General features: G+C 43.3%; 2 protein-coding genes across 3 annotated transcripts in view; both read right to left on the reverse strand.

Moving 5' to 3' along the window:
- The window catches only part of SLC9A9 (solute carrier family 9 member A9), a 344,452-nt gene that overhangs the window by 299,330 nt on the left and 23,340 nt on the right, over positions 1-21,782 (reverse strand). For both annotated transcript variants that reach the window (XM_065410670.1, XM_065410671.1), the window contains exons 3-4: positions 15,512-15,589; positions 14,733-14,809 (exon numbers count right to left, since the gene is read on the reverse strand). In XM_065410670.1, the coding sequence (XP_065266742.1) occupies positions 14,733-14,809; positions 15,512-15,589 (155 nt within the window). The remainder of the gene's footprint in view (positions 1-14,732; positions 14,810-15,511; positions 15,590-21,782) is intronic.
- Positions 17,299-18,438, reverse strand: LOC135884156 (DNA (cytosine-5)-methyltransferase 3B-like; the record flags this gene model as incomplete). The annotated part of the gene is made up of 1 exon (XM_065411448.1): positions 17,299-18,438. A coding segment is annotated over one exon (1,140 nt), but the record flags the coding sequence as incomplete, so codon positions are not given.

Consider the following 21,782-nt stretch of genomic DNA (forward strand, 5'->3'; position numbering starts at 1 on the left):
AGAAGTGTGTGTGTGTGTGTGCGCGCGCACGTGCGAGAGGGACATGCCCCAGGGGAGTGCTACTGCTTTCTACGCTTGAAGCACCGGTGGGGCAAAAGTGAAATGAGTGATTTCATATTCTGTGTGCATGATCTCTCACCAGATAGGGCTGCAAATTGTGTTATGTGATGAGTTCCTGCTCAGATAGCATGTAGTAAAAAGGAAAGGAAAGTCAACTAAGTACATACTCTAGCAGGGGTCCATGGTGCTTCTAAAAACTTGAAAACAACCTGACACTGGAGCAGAAGGAAGTCACCTCTCTATTGTTTTTACATGTCATTTCCCTTCCTTGGTGGACAACCTGCTGATCTGACTGACCTACACTTAGGCTACATCTACACTACGGGGGGAGTCGATTTAAGATACGCAAATTCAGCTACGTGAATAGCGTAGCTGAATTCGACGTATTGCAGCCGACTTACCCCGCTGTGAGGACGGCGGCAAAATCGACCTCCGCGGCTTCCCGTCGACGGCTCTTACTCCCACCTTCGCTGGTGGAGTAAGAGCGTCGATTCGGGGATCGATTGTCGCGTCCTGACGGGACGCGATAAATCGATCCCTGAGAGGTCGATTTCTACCCGCCGATTCAGGCGGGTAGTGTAGACCAGGCCTTAGATATTCTGGCTGCACTGAGTGATTGGGGCATTCACCCCAAGGCTTAAATAAAAACTGGCATCAGCTTCCCTGAAAACACCCTCCTCATTAGTCCAGCTGTGCTCTAGAGTGCACCTCAGCAGAAGGGGAAGTACAGCATAGGGTCAAGTTGGTGGGCAGAACCAAAACAGGAAGATAGTAAAGTGATGGTGGGGTGGGTAGGCAAACCATCCATTGCTCTTGCTTTGGGGGGCATTTACAAGAAAACACAGGCAGAAGGCCAGCTCTCATGTTCAGCCGTAGGTCAGATGCATTGATGAGCCTGTGCATTTGTAAATATAGGTCAGCCGTTTGTCAGGCTGGCAGTGAGTGAGTCAGTTTCGATTGTCCAGGCTGCCAGCCTGGATAGGGATTGTCTAGTCTGCCTCAAGTTTCTATCATGCCTTTCATCCTGAAGCAGCCCAGAGCACTTCACAAATTGATATACAAACTCCTGCATCCGTTAAAGGGGTCACTCCATTCCCCTTACTGCCTATCTCTAACCAGGAGCAAGCAGTATGTATGTTGGATGCCGAGGCTTGCTATCCAAAAGTAAACTTATGATGTCTGGAATGGATGATCCAGTACATAGTGTGAGCCTAACTATACCCCTGACCTATGCACAGATCTCCCATCCTGTGGGGGAGAACAGCTACCTCATAGGCAGCATATCCCCCCTTCCTCCTGGATTCTACTAACACCTGCCTTTGGGTCTGGGGTCATTCCTGAGAGGACTGTGAAGACAGGGTGCAGGGTCAGACTGACTGCACATCATCCGCTCCACTAGCCCTGCATAGGTTGTCCCCCAAAAGATAACATATTTCTCTCCATGAGCCCCATCTTGCTGGTGGGAAGATCCCAAAGGGAGTTGCAGCTGGAGAAGCCTGGCTGCATGGTTCTTTGGGAGCTCAGCTGTCAGGGAACCTGATGAGTGGTAGGTTTGTCTGGGGCTGCAGAATTAGCATAAAGGAGCCATTCTACAGGTTCTGGTTTTTGGGGGCCAGTGTATGGACAAACCCTAATGCCCAGAGGGAAGAAACTGTGTAAAAAGGAGGAACCTCATGGAGGTTTCCTCTTCCTTATTCAGGTCCCCTTGTGAGGTTTCTCTGTGGAAGAGGCAAACTGGAGCTGTTTTTTTACTATTTTCCAATCAGTGCGGTCATTCACACATTTTGCCAGCAGAGGGCACAATAAACGAAGTCACTGGTTAAATACAGAGATGATGTACCATGTCCAGAACCGAGTCATATTTCATTCTGTCCACACCGCATTGGGCTCTCATTTCCCAAGTGGTGGTTGTTTTTCGCCTTTTAATATCCACTGTAATGCAGTTATTTCACTATCCTTTATATGCTTAAGGGTTTTTCTGTGAGATGCAAATAATGTCATCCTGCTGTTTTCCACATCTGTTTATGACAACCATAACAGTATTTTTGCACGCTTCAACTCTGCCCCAAGGAACAGTGTCAGCTGTAAATTGAAATGGTCTCAAATTCTAGTCTAACCACTGAACTTGCATCAACAGACATACTCGACTGCATTGAAACAATCCTGGAAATGCTTTCAGGTTTGTGTGGGTGTTAGTGGCCTGGAAAGCATTTTTTATATCAGTACCTTAATTTAGCACATCCTCTTATCCATAAATCCAGAACATTCATAAAAATTAGCTATTTGTCTGCCTTCCATAGTAAAAGCTTAGCACAATAAATCTATAATTAGAGATGGACCCAAACCAAATTCCTAGACCCTACCATCACTAAGCGTATATGCTCCAGCTTCTCTAATCTCATATTTGATCAATCTGTTTTGTGTTTGCCATATTTGTACTTGTACATTACAGTTAATCAGGAATAGTTCCCTTGTAATCAATGGAGTTTCTCCTTTCTGTTGAATTGATATAATTAACTTGACTGTAACAGAGTTAATCAATATTGCACCAAGAGGAGAATCAGGCCCACACTATGGGGGCAGCAAACTATATATTTACCAGCAAATGCACCAGCCGTTCACACGCTGGTGATCAGTACTAGGTTGCCTCCCTTGGACAGAGGATAGGGCTGTTTGTTTGTTTTTTTAATCTAAAATTCTTCCTGTTTATCTGGCACAGCTCAGAGCAGACAACATTGTACTATGCTGGTCCATAACCAAATGAAAGTCCGTGCATTCAGACGTCAGTCTAAGTAGAACCAGGAAGGCAGTCCACAATACAAAGAGTACCTTACACATGTAGTATCCACATACATGGTTTACATCACAAAGTGAAGATCTCCTTCATGTTCACTTCTTTACAGACATTTATATGGGTAATATATGAGGCTTCAGAAGATTATTAGTAATCATTAAACTCTAACATCTTCATTGGGTTTAAGAGATAATTACTTGAAACTTTTTTTTTAGTCCAGCTCTAGGGAATTCCTCCCACTTCTTTCTCCTCCAATTAATCTCTGCAGCATCAAGTTACTTAATAAACCCTCACAATTTCTGTGCCTGCCACAAAGCTGTGTGCATGGGCTGTGAAAGAGTGGAGACAGCACACAGCTTTATTTATGGGCAGCATCCACAGGAAGAGCAGGCTCTGTTGTCTTCCTTAGATCTCTTGTTGGTGCAAGTGCTGGAAAAAATAGATTCTTTTAATGAGGAATGAGATGTTGATTAACATCTCTGAGGCAGCTCTAAACTAAAATGCAGAAATGATCCTTTGGGAATATGGGAGCTACATGATGCTGCAGCAGATGCTACTTGAATAATGTACTCGCTTAACTTAGAAAGTAGAGAGCTCTAAAGGTTTTCCTGTTACCCTTAACATGGCCCCATCATTCCCTGCGAGAAACAGTTTCCAATACTCAAAAGAATCACATAGCCCTGATTGTACAGCATGAGTAGATTCAAGCCAAAGAACATTTGGTTTGGGTTTGCTGAAGTACATAGCAACAAAAGTTTGGTTTCCAAGTCATACAGCCTATCCGTAACCCTTGAATACCTAAGAATAAAGTTAGATTATAACTCAACATTGTTTCAGCTCAGTATGCACCATTTGTACAATTCCATGGAGTTTGAGTCTGAAAGGAATATAAAATAACCCCAGAACCTAGGTTCAAAAGTAAACACCCACCTGACATTTGCCAAGCTGTCTAAATATCTATGAAGAAGTCTAGGTAGAAAAAAAAAAAATCAAATCCCCAGAGTCTTGCAGTGCATAGTAAGTGTAAACTGCTATTGCATGCTGAACTCCTCTGGCGTGGGCTGAATGCTTAATGAGAAATGGAAGCAAAGAGTCTATTGAGAATATGTCAATATCGTCAGCAAGTTCTGTCTCATGTTACTATGGGGCCAGAACAGCTTAACTACTGTTGAACAGGACAAAGTCAGCTTCATTTTCAGGGAGAAAAAAAGTTGACAAATAAAAAGGAAAAAATCTGCAGGGAGCTCTCACTGCTCTTTCTGCTAGATAGAGCATTTCGAACTAAAAATTAATTGAAAACAGCCTGGTTAAGCTGCACATCAATGGAAATAATATACCTGTTAGCCCTAAAAAGAGAGTTAGAAGCAGCAGTTTGGAAGTCTATATTTTCAGTAGTACAAACCCACCCTGGTTTGACTGGACAGTTGTGTTCATATCCAGACACACCCCACTCACACAAACCCTTGGAACCATGAAAATGAGAAGTCAAGAGAAAAGTCCCCAGCATTTCTTGCTGCTTTCACCTTGCTTGCAAAGATGTGGACAGCACACCCCAACATTCCATAAAGCATTCATCACTTCCACCTCCAATAGATACTGAAAAACAATATGTATGCCAGCTTCATCTCACGCACTCTCTACCATAACACTTAATAGTGATCTCATAGGTTTTATCTTGACTAGGATTTAAAGGTGTGGCAGCTAATGGTTAGATTACAGTAGCTAACACAAACTATCAATAGCGCTAGTTGACAATTTGCTGTAAAACTTCTTTTCAATGGTAAATTGGATTTTTGAATACATATAAATATTCATGGAAAATGTCTGCTTTCTGAGAAATGTTGATTTTTTATTTGAAAGCCAAGATCACCAATTTTTATTATTATTATTATTTTTTGCTGAAAGCTGATTTTTTTTCCCAGAAGTTTTTAGTTAAAGTTTCCTGTTTTGGGCCAAAAATATTTGATTTTCTTTTTTTGATGAAAAGTTAAATTTTCAGTAGGAAAAAACAATCCATTTTCCAACCAGCTCTAACTAACACCTTCTAAGAATCTAGTCAAGACATGTAAAGTATTACTAGGGCACCCCTCAGGAGATAACTATCAGTTTAACACAAGCTAAAGTACAATCAGCTTTGTCTTGACTACAGTTTTAGAAGACTCAGCTTTCTACCATGATCTAATACCAAACCTTTCAGCTGCTGAGTTGCCGTTAAGGTTTCAGCTGTGCCACATTAGATATATGGGGTTTATTGCCATCTCTCCCCGAAGCAACCTTGGGCAAGCTTTCAAAATATTTATTTGTAAAATGTAGGGTTAGATACTAGACTGACTTTTAGGGCTTGGTCCCGCACATCTTACTTGAAAGGTCAGGGATACTGAATCTCTGACAAAGACTTCCCTTCTTTTAGTCATTAAAGTTAAATAGGAACAAACAAACCAAAACATTTGAATGGTCTGACTTAAAATTCTTTCCCCATTCAATTGCTCAGCTTTCATTCACTCAACTGTTGTGATGTCATCATTTCACTAGGGGCTCGTCAACACACAAACTAGAACCAAAGTAACTAAATCACTTGTCATTTACACTTTTCATTATTTTGGTGCAAATCTGTGGATTTCTGATTAAAAGTGTCCTATTATGATTTAACGTAAATTGACTTTTATTAACATTAAATCATAATATGATAATCTTAATTTGAAATAAATGCCCACACACAGATTTAATCAAGAATAACTAATGGTGTGAAACTGTGAATTACAACTGATTTAGTTATTTCACTTCCAGTTTGGGTATAGACAATCCCTAGTTTTCCCACTCAGAGAAACTTCTATGTTAGATAAGAACAATTTCTAATGGTGGTGAGGGAAGCAGAGACACTCCTCCCCCACCTCCACATACCCCCTTCTAAACTTTATATACCATTTAGAAGCAAAATAAAGGCCTGGCTAGATTTTTTAACCTTTGCAAGACAGTCTCATAGTGGGAGCACTACTAGTTTAGCCCCAACCCCATGTCAGCTCTTCTCTCTGTTATTTCCATCCCAGGTGTTAGAGACAGAATGGAGGGTGCACCTATCAGGAGTGAGCAATCCCTTGCTAACAGCTGAGAGGCAGGAAAGAGATCAAGTGGAAGAGGTGAAAGATTCATAGATTCCAGGGAAGGAGAGAAGGGACTGTTGTGATCATTTAGTCTGACCTGTATAGCATCGGCCATAGGATTCCCCCACCCCAAATAATTCCTTTTTGAAATGGAAAGGCAAAGAAGGTGCAAGGAGTTAGTGAAGGGGTAGGCACAGGGTGGGAGAGGAGGGACTACAGACACTGATGAGGAAAGAGATGGGAGGGGAAAGAGAAAAGGGATAATGAGTAGGAAGGGAAAGGGATGTTGACAGAGGAGGAGGAGGAGGAGGAGGAGGAGAACGGAAAGGACAAAGATAGGAGACTGAGGAAATGACCTCTCATATTTCAAGGGCAGTGCCCCTCAGTATTTGAGACCTGGCATTCCACATTGCAACACTGGGAAATAAAGGAGAGGCACACGTCAAAATAACATCCCCTTAGAATGAATGGGAAAAGTTCATGTCCCTGCCTGTGCTGTAGTTTTAGTATATACTATAGAGCAGTGGTTCTCAAAGTCGGTCCGCCGCTTGTTCAGGGAAAGCCCCTGGCCAGCCGGGCCAGTTTGTTTACCTTCAGCGTCCGCAGGTTCAGCTGATCGCGGCTCCCACTGGCCGCGGTTCGCCGCTCCAGGCCAATGGGGGCTGCGGGAAGCAGCGCGGGCCGAGGGATGTGCTGGCCGCCCTTCCTGCACTTTGAGAACCACTGCTATACAGTATAGTGTATCCTTCCCTTGATGCACATGGAAAATTCCCATTCACTTTATTGGAAGTTGCACATGCTCATCAGGATGAAAATGACTCCCATGTTTCAAAGCATTTTTGGAGGGATGGGAGGAGAGGGAAGTAGGATTCAGGTTGGAAAACAGATGCAAACTATTTCTAAATGATGATCCATGGGTTTAATCTTTGGAATAAGCAAATTTGATACAGGATAACAACAAACCACTTGAAGAGAAGATAATATTAAGGATTCTAAAACAGGCCTGGAACAGTTCTTAACAGTTTACTATAGGAGAGGAATTTTATGGCAAGATTGTCAGATTCAAGTAGCTGAGTAGTACTTATATAGTAAAAAAGGAGTTGAAAGCATGGAAAAAGGGTGAAGACAAGTTAATGTCCAACTAGTAAACTTAGGTTACAGATATTTTTGTCACCAATTTGAAACCAATTATAAATCTTCTGAGTAATCTTCACACATTGCAAAAATGGCTGAGGGAATTAAGGTTAAAGGTGAGAGCAACAAGAAGGCAAACCTATATTTCTGTATTACAAAATGCTATGCTCTTAGCTCAAAACATAACAGAATTAAAGTACCACTATGGGCCAGGAAATGATGTTGACCTTGGAATAAATCCTTATAACATTGACCACATGTGCTGTTTATATTCCATGATTTGACAACACAGTCATTCGTATTCTGAGACAAATCCTAATGTCCATACTCAATTTTACTCTTTACTTAGGCAGAACTCACTGCAGTCACGAAGGCAGGCCACAGTTGAATCAGGCCTTCCAGCAAATACTTTTGCTGTTTGAGTGGCATATTTCACACAGCCCTAGATATCAGGAAAACTATATCTCCTTGCCAAGGCTAATAGACAAGCTAGAAAAATATGAGTAAGTGAATGCAAAATGTACTGCATTCTGAATATATGAAATGTGTTTTTGGCATTGCAATCCAAGATAACCCAAGTGAAACCAAATCAAAAATCTCTGATAAGGCCAAGTTTAAGAAAATAATCAGAGTTCTCATGTGTTGACAGCTTGGCCTCGGCCTGAACTGAGGATGATGATCTGGAGAATGATGATGTTAAAATAAATAACCCAAGTCTTCCTGCTCCCCCTGCCACTCACTCTCTGGGCTATTGCTCGAATAGGCACATAGCAAGGGATCAGAACTTTTACAATTAGTTGAGCACTCATCCAGTTTCAAGAAAATTGAAAATACCTACCACCGGCATTGATTCTGAAAGATGCTTCCCAACAGATTAGCAGAGCTATATTAAAACTAAAGATCAGCAGTTAGCAATAGGGACCTTTATTTAAAGGCAACTAACTCCACCAAAAATTCAATGAAAGCAAAATACTGCAGGCATTGGATTGTTTACGGTGAGCTGTTTTATAAGTCAGTAGGCCAGAGAGCATGTGGCAAATTCATGAGTTTAAGGCCAGAAGATATCTCCATATCATCTAGTCTGACCTCCTGTGTATCTTAGGGCACTAAATACCACCCAGCCACCCTATAGTAAGCCCAACCACCCGAATTAGAGGGGGAGGCTGCAGCAAAGATATACAGACATAGATACTTGCCTGTGCGCGCGCACACACACACACACACACACACACACACACACACACACACACACACACTTCGAATACATGGCTAAGGGTACGTCCAGACTACCCGCCGTATCGGCGGGTAGCGATTGATTTATTGAGGATTGATATATCACATCTCGTCAAGATGCAATATATCGATCCCCGAACGTGCTCCCCATCGACTCCGGAACTCCACCGGAGTGAGCAGCGGTAGCAGAGTCGACGGGGGAGCCATGGCTGTCGATCCCGTGCCATGAGGACGGGAGGTAAGTCGGAATAAGATACAGCGACTTCAGCTACGGTATTCCCATAGCTGAAGTTGCGTATCTTACATCGACACCCCCCCCCCAGTGTAGACCAGGCCTAATATTCTGCAATAAGGAACTACTTCATTTTCAGTCTTTTTGCCATCTACTTCCTGGCTTTTATTACAACAACTAATTCTCCCCTACCCCCATCTCTTCTCTCTGGAGTGAAGCTCCCCCTTTTGGAGTTTATTGTCTCTCTTCTTTCTACCAAGTTTTTAATTCTCTTTCCTTTCCTCTTTCTTTTTCATTTCTTGCTCCGAGTGGGTGCACAGTGCAGACATACCAACTATCAATATGGATTATACACCCCAGATGCTGCTCCCATTTTTGAGCCAGCCTGGGCAGAGTTACAGTTTCAGGTAGAAACCATGAGATGCTCAATGATTTCAAAGAGTTTCATTTCTATCCAGGGAGGTAATGAGAGGGACAGCTGCCATCACTGTATTGCTGGGGCATCTCTCAGAGTGTAGTGGAGTCAAATCCCAAATGCAAAGCAAGACTCAAGAAGTGGATTCTCACACTTGACAGTGCTGGGGAAAGGGTTTGCATGCACTTAGACTACTGCATTTCAGCAGGGCTCTAGCCTACGGGCATTTTCAGCATTAAAAACGACAACACTAAATCTCTTTGTGTATTAAAAAATAACCTTTCAGTCTAGAGACTCATATTTCAGTCATTTATTTCAAAGTTTAGAGGGGTTATATTGCTTTGTCATAAACCTATACAACATCAGTCTGACTGTGGAAAAGGATGCAAGGCTCACTGGATTGGCTGGCAAAGCATCCTGCAATACCAAGGCACAAAACATTCTCCTTAGGACATGCTGCCTGGGAAATCACAGGAGAAAACATTAAAAGTTCCAGTTATTTTAGTAGTTGTCTTAAAAATTGAAAAATAGAAGCTATCCCCATCTGATAGAATCTTTGAGAAGACAACTCCAATCACGCGCCCCCCAAGTTTAACTGGGATTATGTTGTTTCATGAAACTTGGGAAGAATCCATATCTTTACAGCTCTGTATCAAGGGCCCATGTCCTTTTCATTAAAAGGGAGGACTCGCTTCCAGAGAACCATGGATCCTAGAACTTCCTATGCACCTCATTGCCTGCTGGAGCAAGACCAACAGAAGAGTGGAATAAAGGGGTGGGGTGCCATTTCTCATGGAAAACCAACATGGGCTCTTTCCCATGAATCTTGCCCATATGCGCTCCCTTATGCCTACTGGGTGACTAATAGTATAGCTATCTCTATTTCTATGCTTCCATTATTTAGCTTCCTAACAAACCCCACTTCTCATTGCCATGCCCCTTCCCTGGTGTTAAAGACACAGGCACGGATTTATAAATCATGCTGCCAAAAGGACAACATGCCAGAGCAGTTGTTCCCTCAGCTGCTCCACCCAGCCAGCTGCACACTGCTCAGGTGACGCGCTGCAGTCCCTAGGGGGAGATAGATGGAGTGGTGGAGAAGCAGGATTCTTTCCACTTTGTATGGAACGCTCAACGGTTTTCAAAGCGTTTTGCTTCTATCCATCTGGGAAATAAAATGGCCTCCATCACTGAATTATCCAGGCATCTCTAGGAGAAACCCCCAGGCTGCAAGTTGCCAGCAGTTTTGCTCATCAGATCACCATGTGAAGGGGGGAATCATATGCCCCTAGGTTTTGTACACTGCTATACTACACCACACACAATATTAACAAACATTAAGATAGAACATGGTCTTTGATTAGAGGAACATAAAGCTGTGACACAAGCATCTAGTAAGTATTGCTATTCCCTTTTTACAAAAGGGGAAAATTAAGCACAAGTTGGTTAAGTGACTTGCCCAGTATCACATGGGAAATCAATGGCAGAGCTGAGAAGAGAAGCCAGAACACCTAGATGCTCAGTTCTTTGCTTTAATCACTCGAATGTGCTGTCCCTTCTACTATAATCATGTTCACTTGATACTGTACATGTCATGACAACATACATTGAAGCCGCATGTGCAGATTAGCACAGATGTAAGAACGCGGATGTCTAGAAACAGAAGGATATGGGGAACATGATATGATTTCTTTCTGACACACTATTGTGCTTGGCCAACTTATGAAATTACAAATAAAACTGGCTGAGAATGGCCAGGGAGCATCTTGAACACCCTTGAAAGTAGATATATATATATATTTGGTCTTTATAGTGCTTGGAAGAGTATTCTAAAACCTTGAAAAACTAATCAAGTTCATCTTCTACTAGAAGGATCCATTTCATTGAGTTTTCAAAGTTGTATTAAGTTATTAAGATGCATTAAAAGATCATAAAAATGCACATAATTATTCCCACCCCCACAGTTATCTATTGCTTCTCTTAAAATCAGCCAGAGTCCAGTCACTGAGCCAGCTGTAACAGCCTATAATTTACACAGTGTAACAGAACAAACTTGGTAAGCATTACCTCCAAGATAGAGTAAAAAAGACACATTGTTATGTGCTTTTATCACTGTATGACCCAGGCAGACTTATGAAGTCCAGGGGTGGTGAGTGATTGCATTAGAAACCAGGACAAAATATTCTGAAATGTACATATACATATAACTTCCCCTGAATTCACAAGCACCAACCCCCAATCAAATTTTGGAGAATTCTATTGCAGGAACAAGCAGGTCTGGCACTCTGTCGCACGCTCCCCACCCCTCCTCTCTCTTCTCTCAAGCTCTCTTTACCCACATTATTGTCTCTAAATAGACAGGAGTGATAACATCAGGAGGCCAGGTCAGGCCATAGAGATCTGCATACTGGCACGGTGTATTTGGAACTCCCTTTTCTGTGTGAAAGAAATAGGCATCTTCTTTACATCTTCAGGCCCTCAGGAAGCCTCTGATTTGGAGGGAAGGATTTTGACAGGGTAGAGGGACAGGCTGGATGGGATGGATGTAGAGCTGAGAGGGGATGCACATCATCCCTCTGCAGAATTAGGCAAAAAAGATAAGTCAGCTGTGGCTGAATTAACTTTCTGTGTAGCCTCTCTTGGGTGCTCCTGGGGCAGCTGCAGCCTGGGGGAGATAGGAGCAGTTCCTTCTACTGTGGTTCCAATGGAGCTGTGGTTTCAGTGATATAGGGGGCCCTGCCACATGTCAAACCTTGGGCAGAGGCACAGGGTTTCTGTGCAGATGTCCTTTACCTCCTGTGGATCCTGGGGGTCTGCTAGGTTTGTGGCCTTTTCCATGAGGTGGTGGCAAAGCCTGCGCCTACCATGGGGTGAACAGGGGGAATCTCATCAAGGAGTTAGTCATGTAGACCCCCTCCCACAAGAGATAATATGAGATATTGGCAAAGAAGGGGGTACACAGATGATGTCAGCTCTGAATATTTTCTCTTGATACATTACTGTTTCCTCTGTGTTTTGCAGACAGACAAGCAATTAAAACCAAGTGCTCAAGAGAAGAGGCAAGAAGGTGTAACAAGACCAGGCAGTCAGGCCCAATGGCCTTGCAATGGGATTATTAATGTGGTTGCATGGCAATCTCTTGTCACATCAGGAAATTGCTTGGTCATCACTCTGGTCCAAAAAATAAATGTTCTGGGGCTTGACTCCTGCTCACCCAATACTCCACCCCCCCTTTCACACCCTTACTATGGAATTATATAGAGTAGGGGCTAAATTCACATCCAGTAGTGTACACAGGCACAGCTCTACTGAATCCAGTTGGGGTAGCTGAGCAGAGCTGGTACAGCAGGAGAGGGTAGATAGAACTGGCAGCACCTGTATGAGGATGTCAGTCTAGTTAGAGAAAGGGGTGTTGGGTAAGGAGAGTTAGAGTGATAAATTGAACATGGGGGATGAGTGGGAGTTGGGAAGACATTCAAAAGGAGAGGTATCCAGGCCCAGAGAGGTTGGCAGAACTGCTGGACCCTGGAACAAGACTCCAGGAAGGAGGAAATGAGGAGACTGTTGCAGGGAGGGAGGGAGCTAACCACAACTTGACATAGTCATTTTCGAAATATTCATCAAATAATTTACATAAAAAAATAAAAGCCAGCATTATCTGGCAAAAAATTGTGAACATTATTTGGTGAATATTAATCAACCAGCTCCAGTAGTAACAAGGTGGAGGAAACCTTGAAAGTTGAAACAATTCAGATAAGCATCTAAATGGAAGTCCAGACCTTTGGCGATTTATCCATTAGTCCTAGTGCCACATAAATGACATTTTAACATATAAGACCCAAAAGTTCTTATCCCTAGCATGCCATTTTAACAAGCTTCCTCATGGGGAGGGATAGCTCAGTGGTTTGAGCATTGCCCTCCTAAACCCAGGGTTGTGAGCTCAATCCTTGAGGGGGCCATTTAGAGATCTAGGGCAAAAATCTGTCTGGGGATTGGTCCTGCTTTGAGCAGGACCTTCTGCGATCCCTTCCAACCCTGATATTCTATGATTAAGTTTTCCAGGTTCCAGATATACAGCTGCTGTTACTTGCATGCACTGATCTTAAAAATTATTCAGCCTTTTGTATATACATATTACATGCACCCACATGGGGAACTACACATTAACCCGGATATTTTGGGCCAGATTCTTAGCTGGTATAAACTGGCATAGCTCCATTGAAGCCAATTTACACCAGCTAAGCGTTTGGCTAACAGTTTACACTGTAAGAAACTGCCTGGTGTGCTTGTGTATCTCTGCCCTCTACTAGAGGGAATCAGAACTGCTCAACTGTGACAGGAGCTGCACAGCTACTGGCTAACCCAGACTCTTCTTCAGCTCATGTGGCAGGGACCTGTGCTTTTGGAGCATGATGATTACATTTCTCTCTACTGTCAGTGAAATTCTGAGTGACCATAGCATGCAGTATAATAAAAACCAAAAAATCCTAGGTGATGATGGGTTTGTTATAGTACATGCAAGTTGTGTGTGCTGTTGCCTACTTTGGGTCTTACTAAGATGACAAGAAAGTTAACTCTGATGTCACGATACCCATTTTTGTCTTGCTTCCACTGAAAGGATAGTTTTAACAAGTATTAACTTTGAATTACAGCCTAATCCATCAGTCACTGATGTTTTCGTAATACTGAATTGAAATTAAATGTGAAAGTTCTGTCTTATGATGATGTTGAAAAGGAATATATATTTTGACTGCACACATATAACTTTACTTAAGATCTGTTATAAAAAATCAAGAAGATAGGAGTCAAAGTTAATTGCTTTCATAATTTGAAAGCACTCTGCCTAGGTTCAGAAGTGTGATCACTTTTAAATTAAAGCACATGCATAAAATTGAAGTGCTACTATAAATCCTTGCGCACCAGGCTGAATAACTTAAATGGTTCATTTAAGAGTTACACAGGCCAGGATCTCAGGTAACTTACAAGATTCAATGAGCCGCTAACCTGAAAATTGAACCATCAGTAAATTCCCAAACTTGTAACCTGTAAAATAAGTCCTCCTCCTTCAACTCCACACAATCCCAGACAGATGGCTAATGAAGTCTTAGGTCCCAACCCTGAAATGAGCTCTGCATAGGCAGACCCCTGTAAGGAGCTCCGTTAGCTTCAGCAGGGCTCTGTGCAGGTGTAGAGCTCATTGCAGAAACCTTGGTTCAGAACCAGTTATTTGCCTTTTACTGCTGTGGGAATTTTCCTAAATGACCAGGGCTGAAGCTTGTCTCATTGTCGCATTAACTCTAATCTATTTTCCACATATGATACTGGATATCTGCTACAGTTCAAGAACCTTAAAATTCCTCCTGTCTTTCTGGAGATTTCTTGTCCTGTAAAGGGAATGCCAGTAAAGAACAGTGTGTTCCCCCAAGGAGAATGCTCCCTTCTTGCAGGACAGATAAAATTTTAATGCTACATGACTGTAAAAGGCAGCCTGTGCCTATATAAAGATCACAAATTGGGGCCCAAGTGTGTAAAATACTGAGTGTCTCATGGAAAGGGTTCAGCCTATACCATGACTGCATCTTGAATTTTCCGTCTCAACCTCACCTGAAGATAGAACTTCGTTGTTTAGGAAAGTCATGAATAGATAGTTTAGGAAAATGCCTTCATATTAGACACCAGTGAAGTAAATCATGTGCTCTTTTATCAGGAAAATCAACTAATCTTAAACTTGAGCAAGAATAATAGGATGTGAATTTCACTTACCCTATAACAATGCAAGAGATGGCAGTTCCCAAAAAGGCATATGTTAAAATTGATCCCAAATTACGAAAAAAATGTCTCTGGGGAAACAAAGTATGAAAAATACAATGTCAAATTTAGCAGAGTTCATCTTAGAAACCTAAATTCAAGTTCAGACACCGAGTTTAGGAGTCCCATTCAAGCTATTCTGGCAGTTGCTACAATAGTTCTTCAGGATTGGAAAAACAAACAAACCATAGACTTCAAATACGCTTTTGAAAATATGATCTAAGACCCCCTCATGTTCTGTCAGTGTGTCTATATGTCACTGATCTTCCCTTGTTGCATCTCAAGTATGAATTGCATATTCATGTATGAAACAGTTAGTGGTCATAATGAAACGCAGGTTCTTAATGACCTATGTAAATATTACAACGAATCCCCTCCCTTACACAGATGTAGGTCCCAATTCTGCATGGTAGGAGGACTGCTGCACACATGTGGAGCCTCACTGACTTCAAAGGGGCCTTGCATGGGCAAAGCAATCCACCCACACATTGAAGTGCAAGATCAGAGCCTTACACAAGCGTAAGGAGCAGAATCAATCAGGCCCATGGGTTTGAAGTCTTAAATAGTTATTTTTCATTCTGTTCTCTGATATCAAATGGCCTAAATAATTACCATGCAAAAGAATTTCAAACTGACAATTAATTAGATTCTTCTCCCCACCAATGTAACAGTGGCACTACAAAGTAGCCATCAGACCAGCCCACCTTCTGTAATTTAAGAGAGAAATCACTTACCTTCTTTAAACTATATCCAGCATGAAATATAATGGGTGGCAGTAAAACATTGAAGAAGATCGAAGGATCAAATGTCATCTGCCAGAAAAGACAAAGATATTGAGTAAGGAAAAAGTAAAGCAGCCATTTCAGTTTGTTATGGAAGGTTTTAAGTGAGAGTCAGGCCATTTTAAAATCAGGATTAATCACGGTGTCAGCCTTAATAAGTTACTCTCGAAAGTGTGGAAACTGGACAAATTACTCAGAGTTATTATCTGAATAAATACTAGTTTAGAGTTCCCTGCTGCGTGTGCATATAGTACAATATTTAGATATTTTTGTAAAAAACATATTAAGCATAAGAAACAAGTAGTGCTCTGTCAATACAGAACACAGGCAAATTACATTGCATATGTTAAGAAGAGTAATGAACTAGATGGCCTAGTAGGTTTGGTGGTGGACTGGGGACTCAGGAGTCCTGTCTTTGACTTCTGGCTCAGCCACAGATTTCCTCCGTGATTTCTGGCATGTCACCCTGTGCCTCAGTTTCCCACCTGTAAAATGGGATAATACCTTCCTACTCCATAGATGTTTTGTGAAGATAATGATTCTGAGTTGCTCTGATACTGGGATGATGGCCATACAAGTTGCTACATAGCTAGAAACTGCACACAAAACAAAATTAAAAGGAAAAATAAATCCTTCTTGTGTTTCCTTGTTCCAAATAAAGGAGATCTTCCATCTCATGGGAGGATTTTCTCCATCTTTGCTTATGTTTATTTACTTTTTATTTTGCTTTACCAACTTTAATAATAAAAAACCCCCATAAGAATGGCAATACTGTGTCAGATCAATGGTTCATCTATCCAGTAGCCTGTCTCCCAACAGTGACCAGTGCCAGATGCTTCAGAGGGAATGAACAGAACAGGGCACTTATCGAGTGATCCATCTCCTATTGTCCCATCTCAGATTCTGGCAGTCAGAAGCTTAGGAACACCCAGAGGATGGGGTTGCATTCCTGACCATCTTGGCTAATAGCCATTGATGGACCTATCCTCCATGAACTTATCTAATTCTTTTTTTAATCCTGTTATAGTCTTGGCCTTCACAACACCCTCTGACAAAGAGTTCCACAGCTTGACTGCATTGTGTGAAGTACTTCCTTATGTTTGTTTTAAACCTACTGCCTATTAATTTCATTGGATGACCCCTGATTTGTGTGTTATATGAAGGGGTAAATAATACTTCTATATTCACTTCTCCACACCATTCATGATTTTATAGACCTCTATCACATTCCCCCCTTAAACATGTCTTTTCTAATAAGGGTATGTCTACACTACGAAATTAGGTCGATTTTATAGAAGTCAATTTTTAGAAATCGATTTTATACAGTCGATTGCATATGTCCCCACTAAGCGCATTAAGTCAGCGTGACTAGCATCGACTTACGGAGCAGTGCACTGTGGGTAGCTATCCCACAATTCCCGCAGTCTCCGCTGCCCATTGGAATTCTGGGTTAAGCTCCCAATGCCTGATGGGGCAAAAACATTGTCACGGGTGGTTTTGGGTACATGTCGTCAGTCGCCCCTCCCTCCGTGAAAGCAACCGTAGACAATCATTTCGCGCCTTTTTTCCTGGGTTACCCGTCCAGACACCATACCAGTGCAAGCATGGAGCCCGTTCAGCTCACCATCACCGCTGTTGTTGTGGGTAAGTCTACTGTAGGGGCTGCTGTGAGCCAAGTAGCCAATGCAATCAACATTCTGTTATCAAGGGTGGTGACTCTGGGAAATGTGCGGGCCTTTTTAGATTTTAGGTACATGATATTCCTGTCCTTTGTCGCTGGTGAAGTATTGCAGCCATACATTCCAGTCCGGTCGGTGCTGTAACACCCCATAGCACTTCTGTGGTTGACACATGTAACAGCTCCAGGGCTCTTGCTCTTTTGCCTTGGCCGAGGTACCTTGCCCTACCCGGACCTCCAAGCATTCGACACAGAAGCACCTGCAGCAGCTGGCATTGCTACACAGCAGCAGCTCCTTGCCTTCGCAGCAGACGGTGCAGTAGGACTGGTACCCGTCCTCGTCATACATGTAGAAGAGCTCCAGGAATTGATCCCTGCAAGTCTGGCAAAGCCCCCCCTCAAACAGCCGGTGGAATGTGGCTGGGTTTTTTCTCCCGCACAATAAACAACTGTCTTCAAGGCTCCTGTTGTTGTTTGTGACTTTGGAAACCATTTGCTCGCTGCTCTGGTCCTCCTCCACCCGCTCCTTGCTGTTGTTGCAGAAGTTAGGCTTTAGCCGCTTGGCTGGGGGTTCTGGGAACATCTTCCCTGCCTGGCTCTTAGCAACCTCCAGGGCATAGTGTATGGCTCGTCGATAGAAGACCAGCTTATTAAACGTGGAGTAGTTGAAATACTGCCTAAAAGCCATCAGACCCACCAGCTTGTCTGCTGAAACCTCGGAGAACTTCCTGTCCCCAAGCCATTGCACCCAGCGCATTCCAGAGATTGCCTGACGTTTGAATGTGACTCTGTAGGAGATGATGATTGCAGGCCACCAGCAGAAGCCCTTGATCTTCCCCCACACGAGCTCCCCAATTCCAAAATCTTTCCCATCCTGGTATTCCACCACTTCCCCTGCAACGCTGCTCTCCTGCTCCCCAGCGACGAGCTCGGGGGATCTGTTCTGGTCCTCCTGGGTGCTGCTGGCAGACGTGGTACTGCTGCTCTGGGAGGACTCCTTGGAATCCTCCTCAGTGAGGTCGATCAGGGGCGCCTGGAAAGACATGGCCATCCTCCTCTTAGAGCACTGAATGGGAGCCAGAGACTCCAGGTCATTCTCTTCTTTAAGTTTTGTCTCATGGAGATTCAGTCCTGCCTGGAATATCATGCGAGCTGGAGGCTTCTGCCTCAGGCTGCTCTCCCAGCCGGCAGCACCGCACGGTCGCACCTACCCCAGCCTACCCCTTGCTCCCATGGCTCATGAAGCCTGGACAGTAGTAAGGAGCAGTTCAACTATAGGCTGAGCAAGTGCAGAATGGTAGTAGAATGTGCCTTTGGACGTTTAAAAGCTCACTGGCGCTGTTTGCTGACTACGTCAGACCTCAGCGCAACCAACATTTCCATTGTTATTGCTGCTTGCTGTGTGCTCCATAATATCTGTGAGAGTAAGGGGGAGACGTTTATGGGCAGGGTGGGAGGTAGAGGCAAATCGCCTGGTGTCCGATGTTGAGCAGCCAGACACCAGGGTGATTAGAAGAGCACAGCTAGGTGCGCTGTGCATCAGAGAGGCTTTGAAAACCAGTTTCATGACTGGCCAGGCTTCGGTGTGACAGTTGTGTGTGTTTTTCTTTAATGCAAACCCGTCCCCTTTGTTGATTTTAATTCCCTGTAAGCCAACCACCCTCCCCCCTTTGAAATAAAGTAACTATTGTTTTGAAACCATTCATTCTTTCTTTATTAATTTAAAAAAAAGGGATAACGGACAAGGTAGCCTGGGTGAGGTGGGGGAGGAGGGAAGGACAAGACCACGTTGCTTATTGTAGCCACACTAAAAATCAAACTGTTTGAATGACAGCCTTCTGTTGCTTAGGTCATCCTCTGCAGTGGAGTGGCTGGGTGCCCGGAGCCTCTCCTCCCCCCTCCCCCCGCGTTCTTGGTCGTCCGGGTGAGGAGGCTATGGAACATGGAGAGGAGGGTAGGTGGTTATACAGTGGATGAAGCGGGGGTCTGTGCTCTTGTTGGCTTTCCTGCAGCTCCAACAGATGCTTCATCATGTCTGTTTGGTCCCTCAACAGACACTTCATCATGTCCGTTTGCTCCCCCATTAGCCTCAGCATCGTGTCCTGCCTCCACTCTTCGCGCTCACTTAATTCTTTCCTGGCCTCTGAATGCCTCCATGCATTAAGCTACGCCCTATCAGTGCAGTAGGACTGCATGAACTCGGAAAACATGTCATCGTAAGTGCGTTTTTTTCACCTTCTAATCTGCGATAACCTCAAGGACGGAGATGATAGGGGGAGCGTAGAAACATTCTAGGCTCTACAATTCTGGGGGGACTGCATGGTCACCTGTGCTGCTGAGTGCTGCTGAGTTCGCCATGCTGACCAAACAGGAAATGAAATTCAAAAGTTCCCAGGGCTTTTCCTGTGTACCTGGCTAGTGCATGGGAGTTCAAAGTGCTGTCCAGAGCGGTCACAATGGAGCACTCTGGGATAGCTCCCGGAGGCCAATACTGTCGATTTGTGTCTGCACTGCCCCAAATTCAACCCAGCAAGGTCAATTTTAGCGCTATTCCCCTCGTCGGGAAGGAGTACAGAAGTCGATTTTAAGAGCCCTTTAGGTCGACAGAACGGGGTTGGTTGTGTGGATGCAGTCATTTTAAAATCGACCTAACGTGGCTAAATTCGACATACATTATTTTGCATTTATTAACGCAGAATTTCATCTGCCATTTTGTTGCCCAGTCACCCAGTTTTGAGAGATCCCTTTGTAATTCTTGGCAGGCAGCTTTGGACTTAACTATCTTGAGTAATTATATATCATCTGCAAACTTTGCCACCTCACTGTGCACCCCTTTTTCCGATCATTTATGAATATGTAGAACTTGTCCCAGTACATATCTTGGGGGGACACCACTATTTACCTCTGTCCACTGTGAAAACTGGCCATTTATTCCTACCCTTTGTTTCCTATCTTTTAACCAGTTACTGATCCATGACAGAACCTTCCTTCTTACCCCATGACTTCCTATATTGCTTATGAGCCTTTGGTGAGGGATTCTGTCAATGGCTTTCTGAAAGTCCAAGAACACCATATCCCCTGCGTCACCCTTATCCACATATTTGTTGATTCCCTCAAAGAATTCTAATAGAGTGGTGAGGCATGATTTCCCTTTACAAAAGCCATGTGGACTCTTCCCCCAACATATCATGCTTATCTATGTGTCTGATAATTCTGTTCTTTACTATAGTTTCAACCAATTTGCCAGGTATTGAAGTTAGGCTCACCGGCCAGTAACTGCCAGGATTGCCTCTGGAGACATTTTTTAAAATCGGCATCACATTAGCTATCCACCAGTTATCTCATACAGCCAATGCTTAATTTGTAATGAAAGAGGTGCTGGGGCTCAAGCAATTATTTTTTACTTTCATAACTGATGCGGCAAGCCCAGAGGTGCCGGAGCTATGAACTGCCAACCCTAGAGGTGCTAGAGCTGAGCCCTGGCAAGCACCAGCACAAATTAAGCACGGCATACAGTGGCAGATTTAAGCGATAGGTTACATACTACAGTTTGTAGTTCTGCAATTTCATATTTGGGATCCTTCAGAACTCTTGGGTGTATACCATCTGGTCCTGGTGACTTACTGTTATTACTGTTTAATTTATTCTAAAACCTCCTCCATTGACACCTCATTCTGGGACAGTGCCTTAGGGTACGTCTACACTACCCGCCGGATCGGCAGGTAGCGATCGATCTATCGGGGATCAATTTATCATATGTAGTATAGATGCAATAAATCGATCCCCAATTGCTCTCCCGTCGACTGCTGAACTCCAGCTCAGCGAGAGGCGGAAGCAAAGTCGACGGGGGAGCGGCGGCTGTCAATCCCGCACTGCGAGGACGCGAAGTAAGTGATTCTAAATTAATCTAAGATACGCTATTCTTGTAGCTGAAGTTGCGTATCTTAGATCGATCTCCCTCCCCCCCCCCCCCGTATAGATCAGGCCTCAGATTATCACCTAAAAAGAATGGCTCAGATGTAGGAATCCCCTTCACATCCTCTGCAATGAGGACTGATGTAAAGAATTTATTTAGCTTCTCTGCAACTGCCTGGTCTTCCCTAAGTACTCCTTTAGCACCTTGATTGTCCAGTGGCCCTACTGATTGTTTGGCAAGCTTCTTGCTTCTGATGTACTTACATTTTTTGCTGTTAGTTTTTGTGCCTTTTGCTAGTTGCTCTTCAAATTCTTTTTTCGCCCGGCTAGTTATACTTTTACTTATACTTGACTTGCCAGAGTTTATGCTCCTTTCTATTTGCCTCAATAGGGTTTGACTTCCAGTTTGTAAAGGATGTCTTTTTGTCTTGAACCTGTCTCTATTCCTCTGTTGTTTAGCCATGGTAGAATTTTTTGGCCCTTTTACTGGTGGGTTTTTTTTTTATTTAGGGAATATAGTTTGAGTCTCTATTATGGTGTTTTTAAAAAGTTGCACTCTTGTGACTGTTCCTTTTAATTTCTATTTAACTACCTTCCTCATTTTTCTGTAGTTCCCCTGTTTCAAGTTAA

The sequence above is a fragment of the Emys orbicularis genome, chromosome 9 (genome assembly GCF_028017835.1).
Source record: "Emys orbicularis isolate rEmyOrb1 chromosome 9, rEmyOrb1.hap1, whole genome shotgun sequence".
In the NCBI taxonomy this organism is placed as follows: Eukaryota; Metazoa; Chordata; order Testudines; family Emydidae; genus Emys; species Emys orbicularis.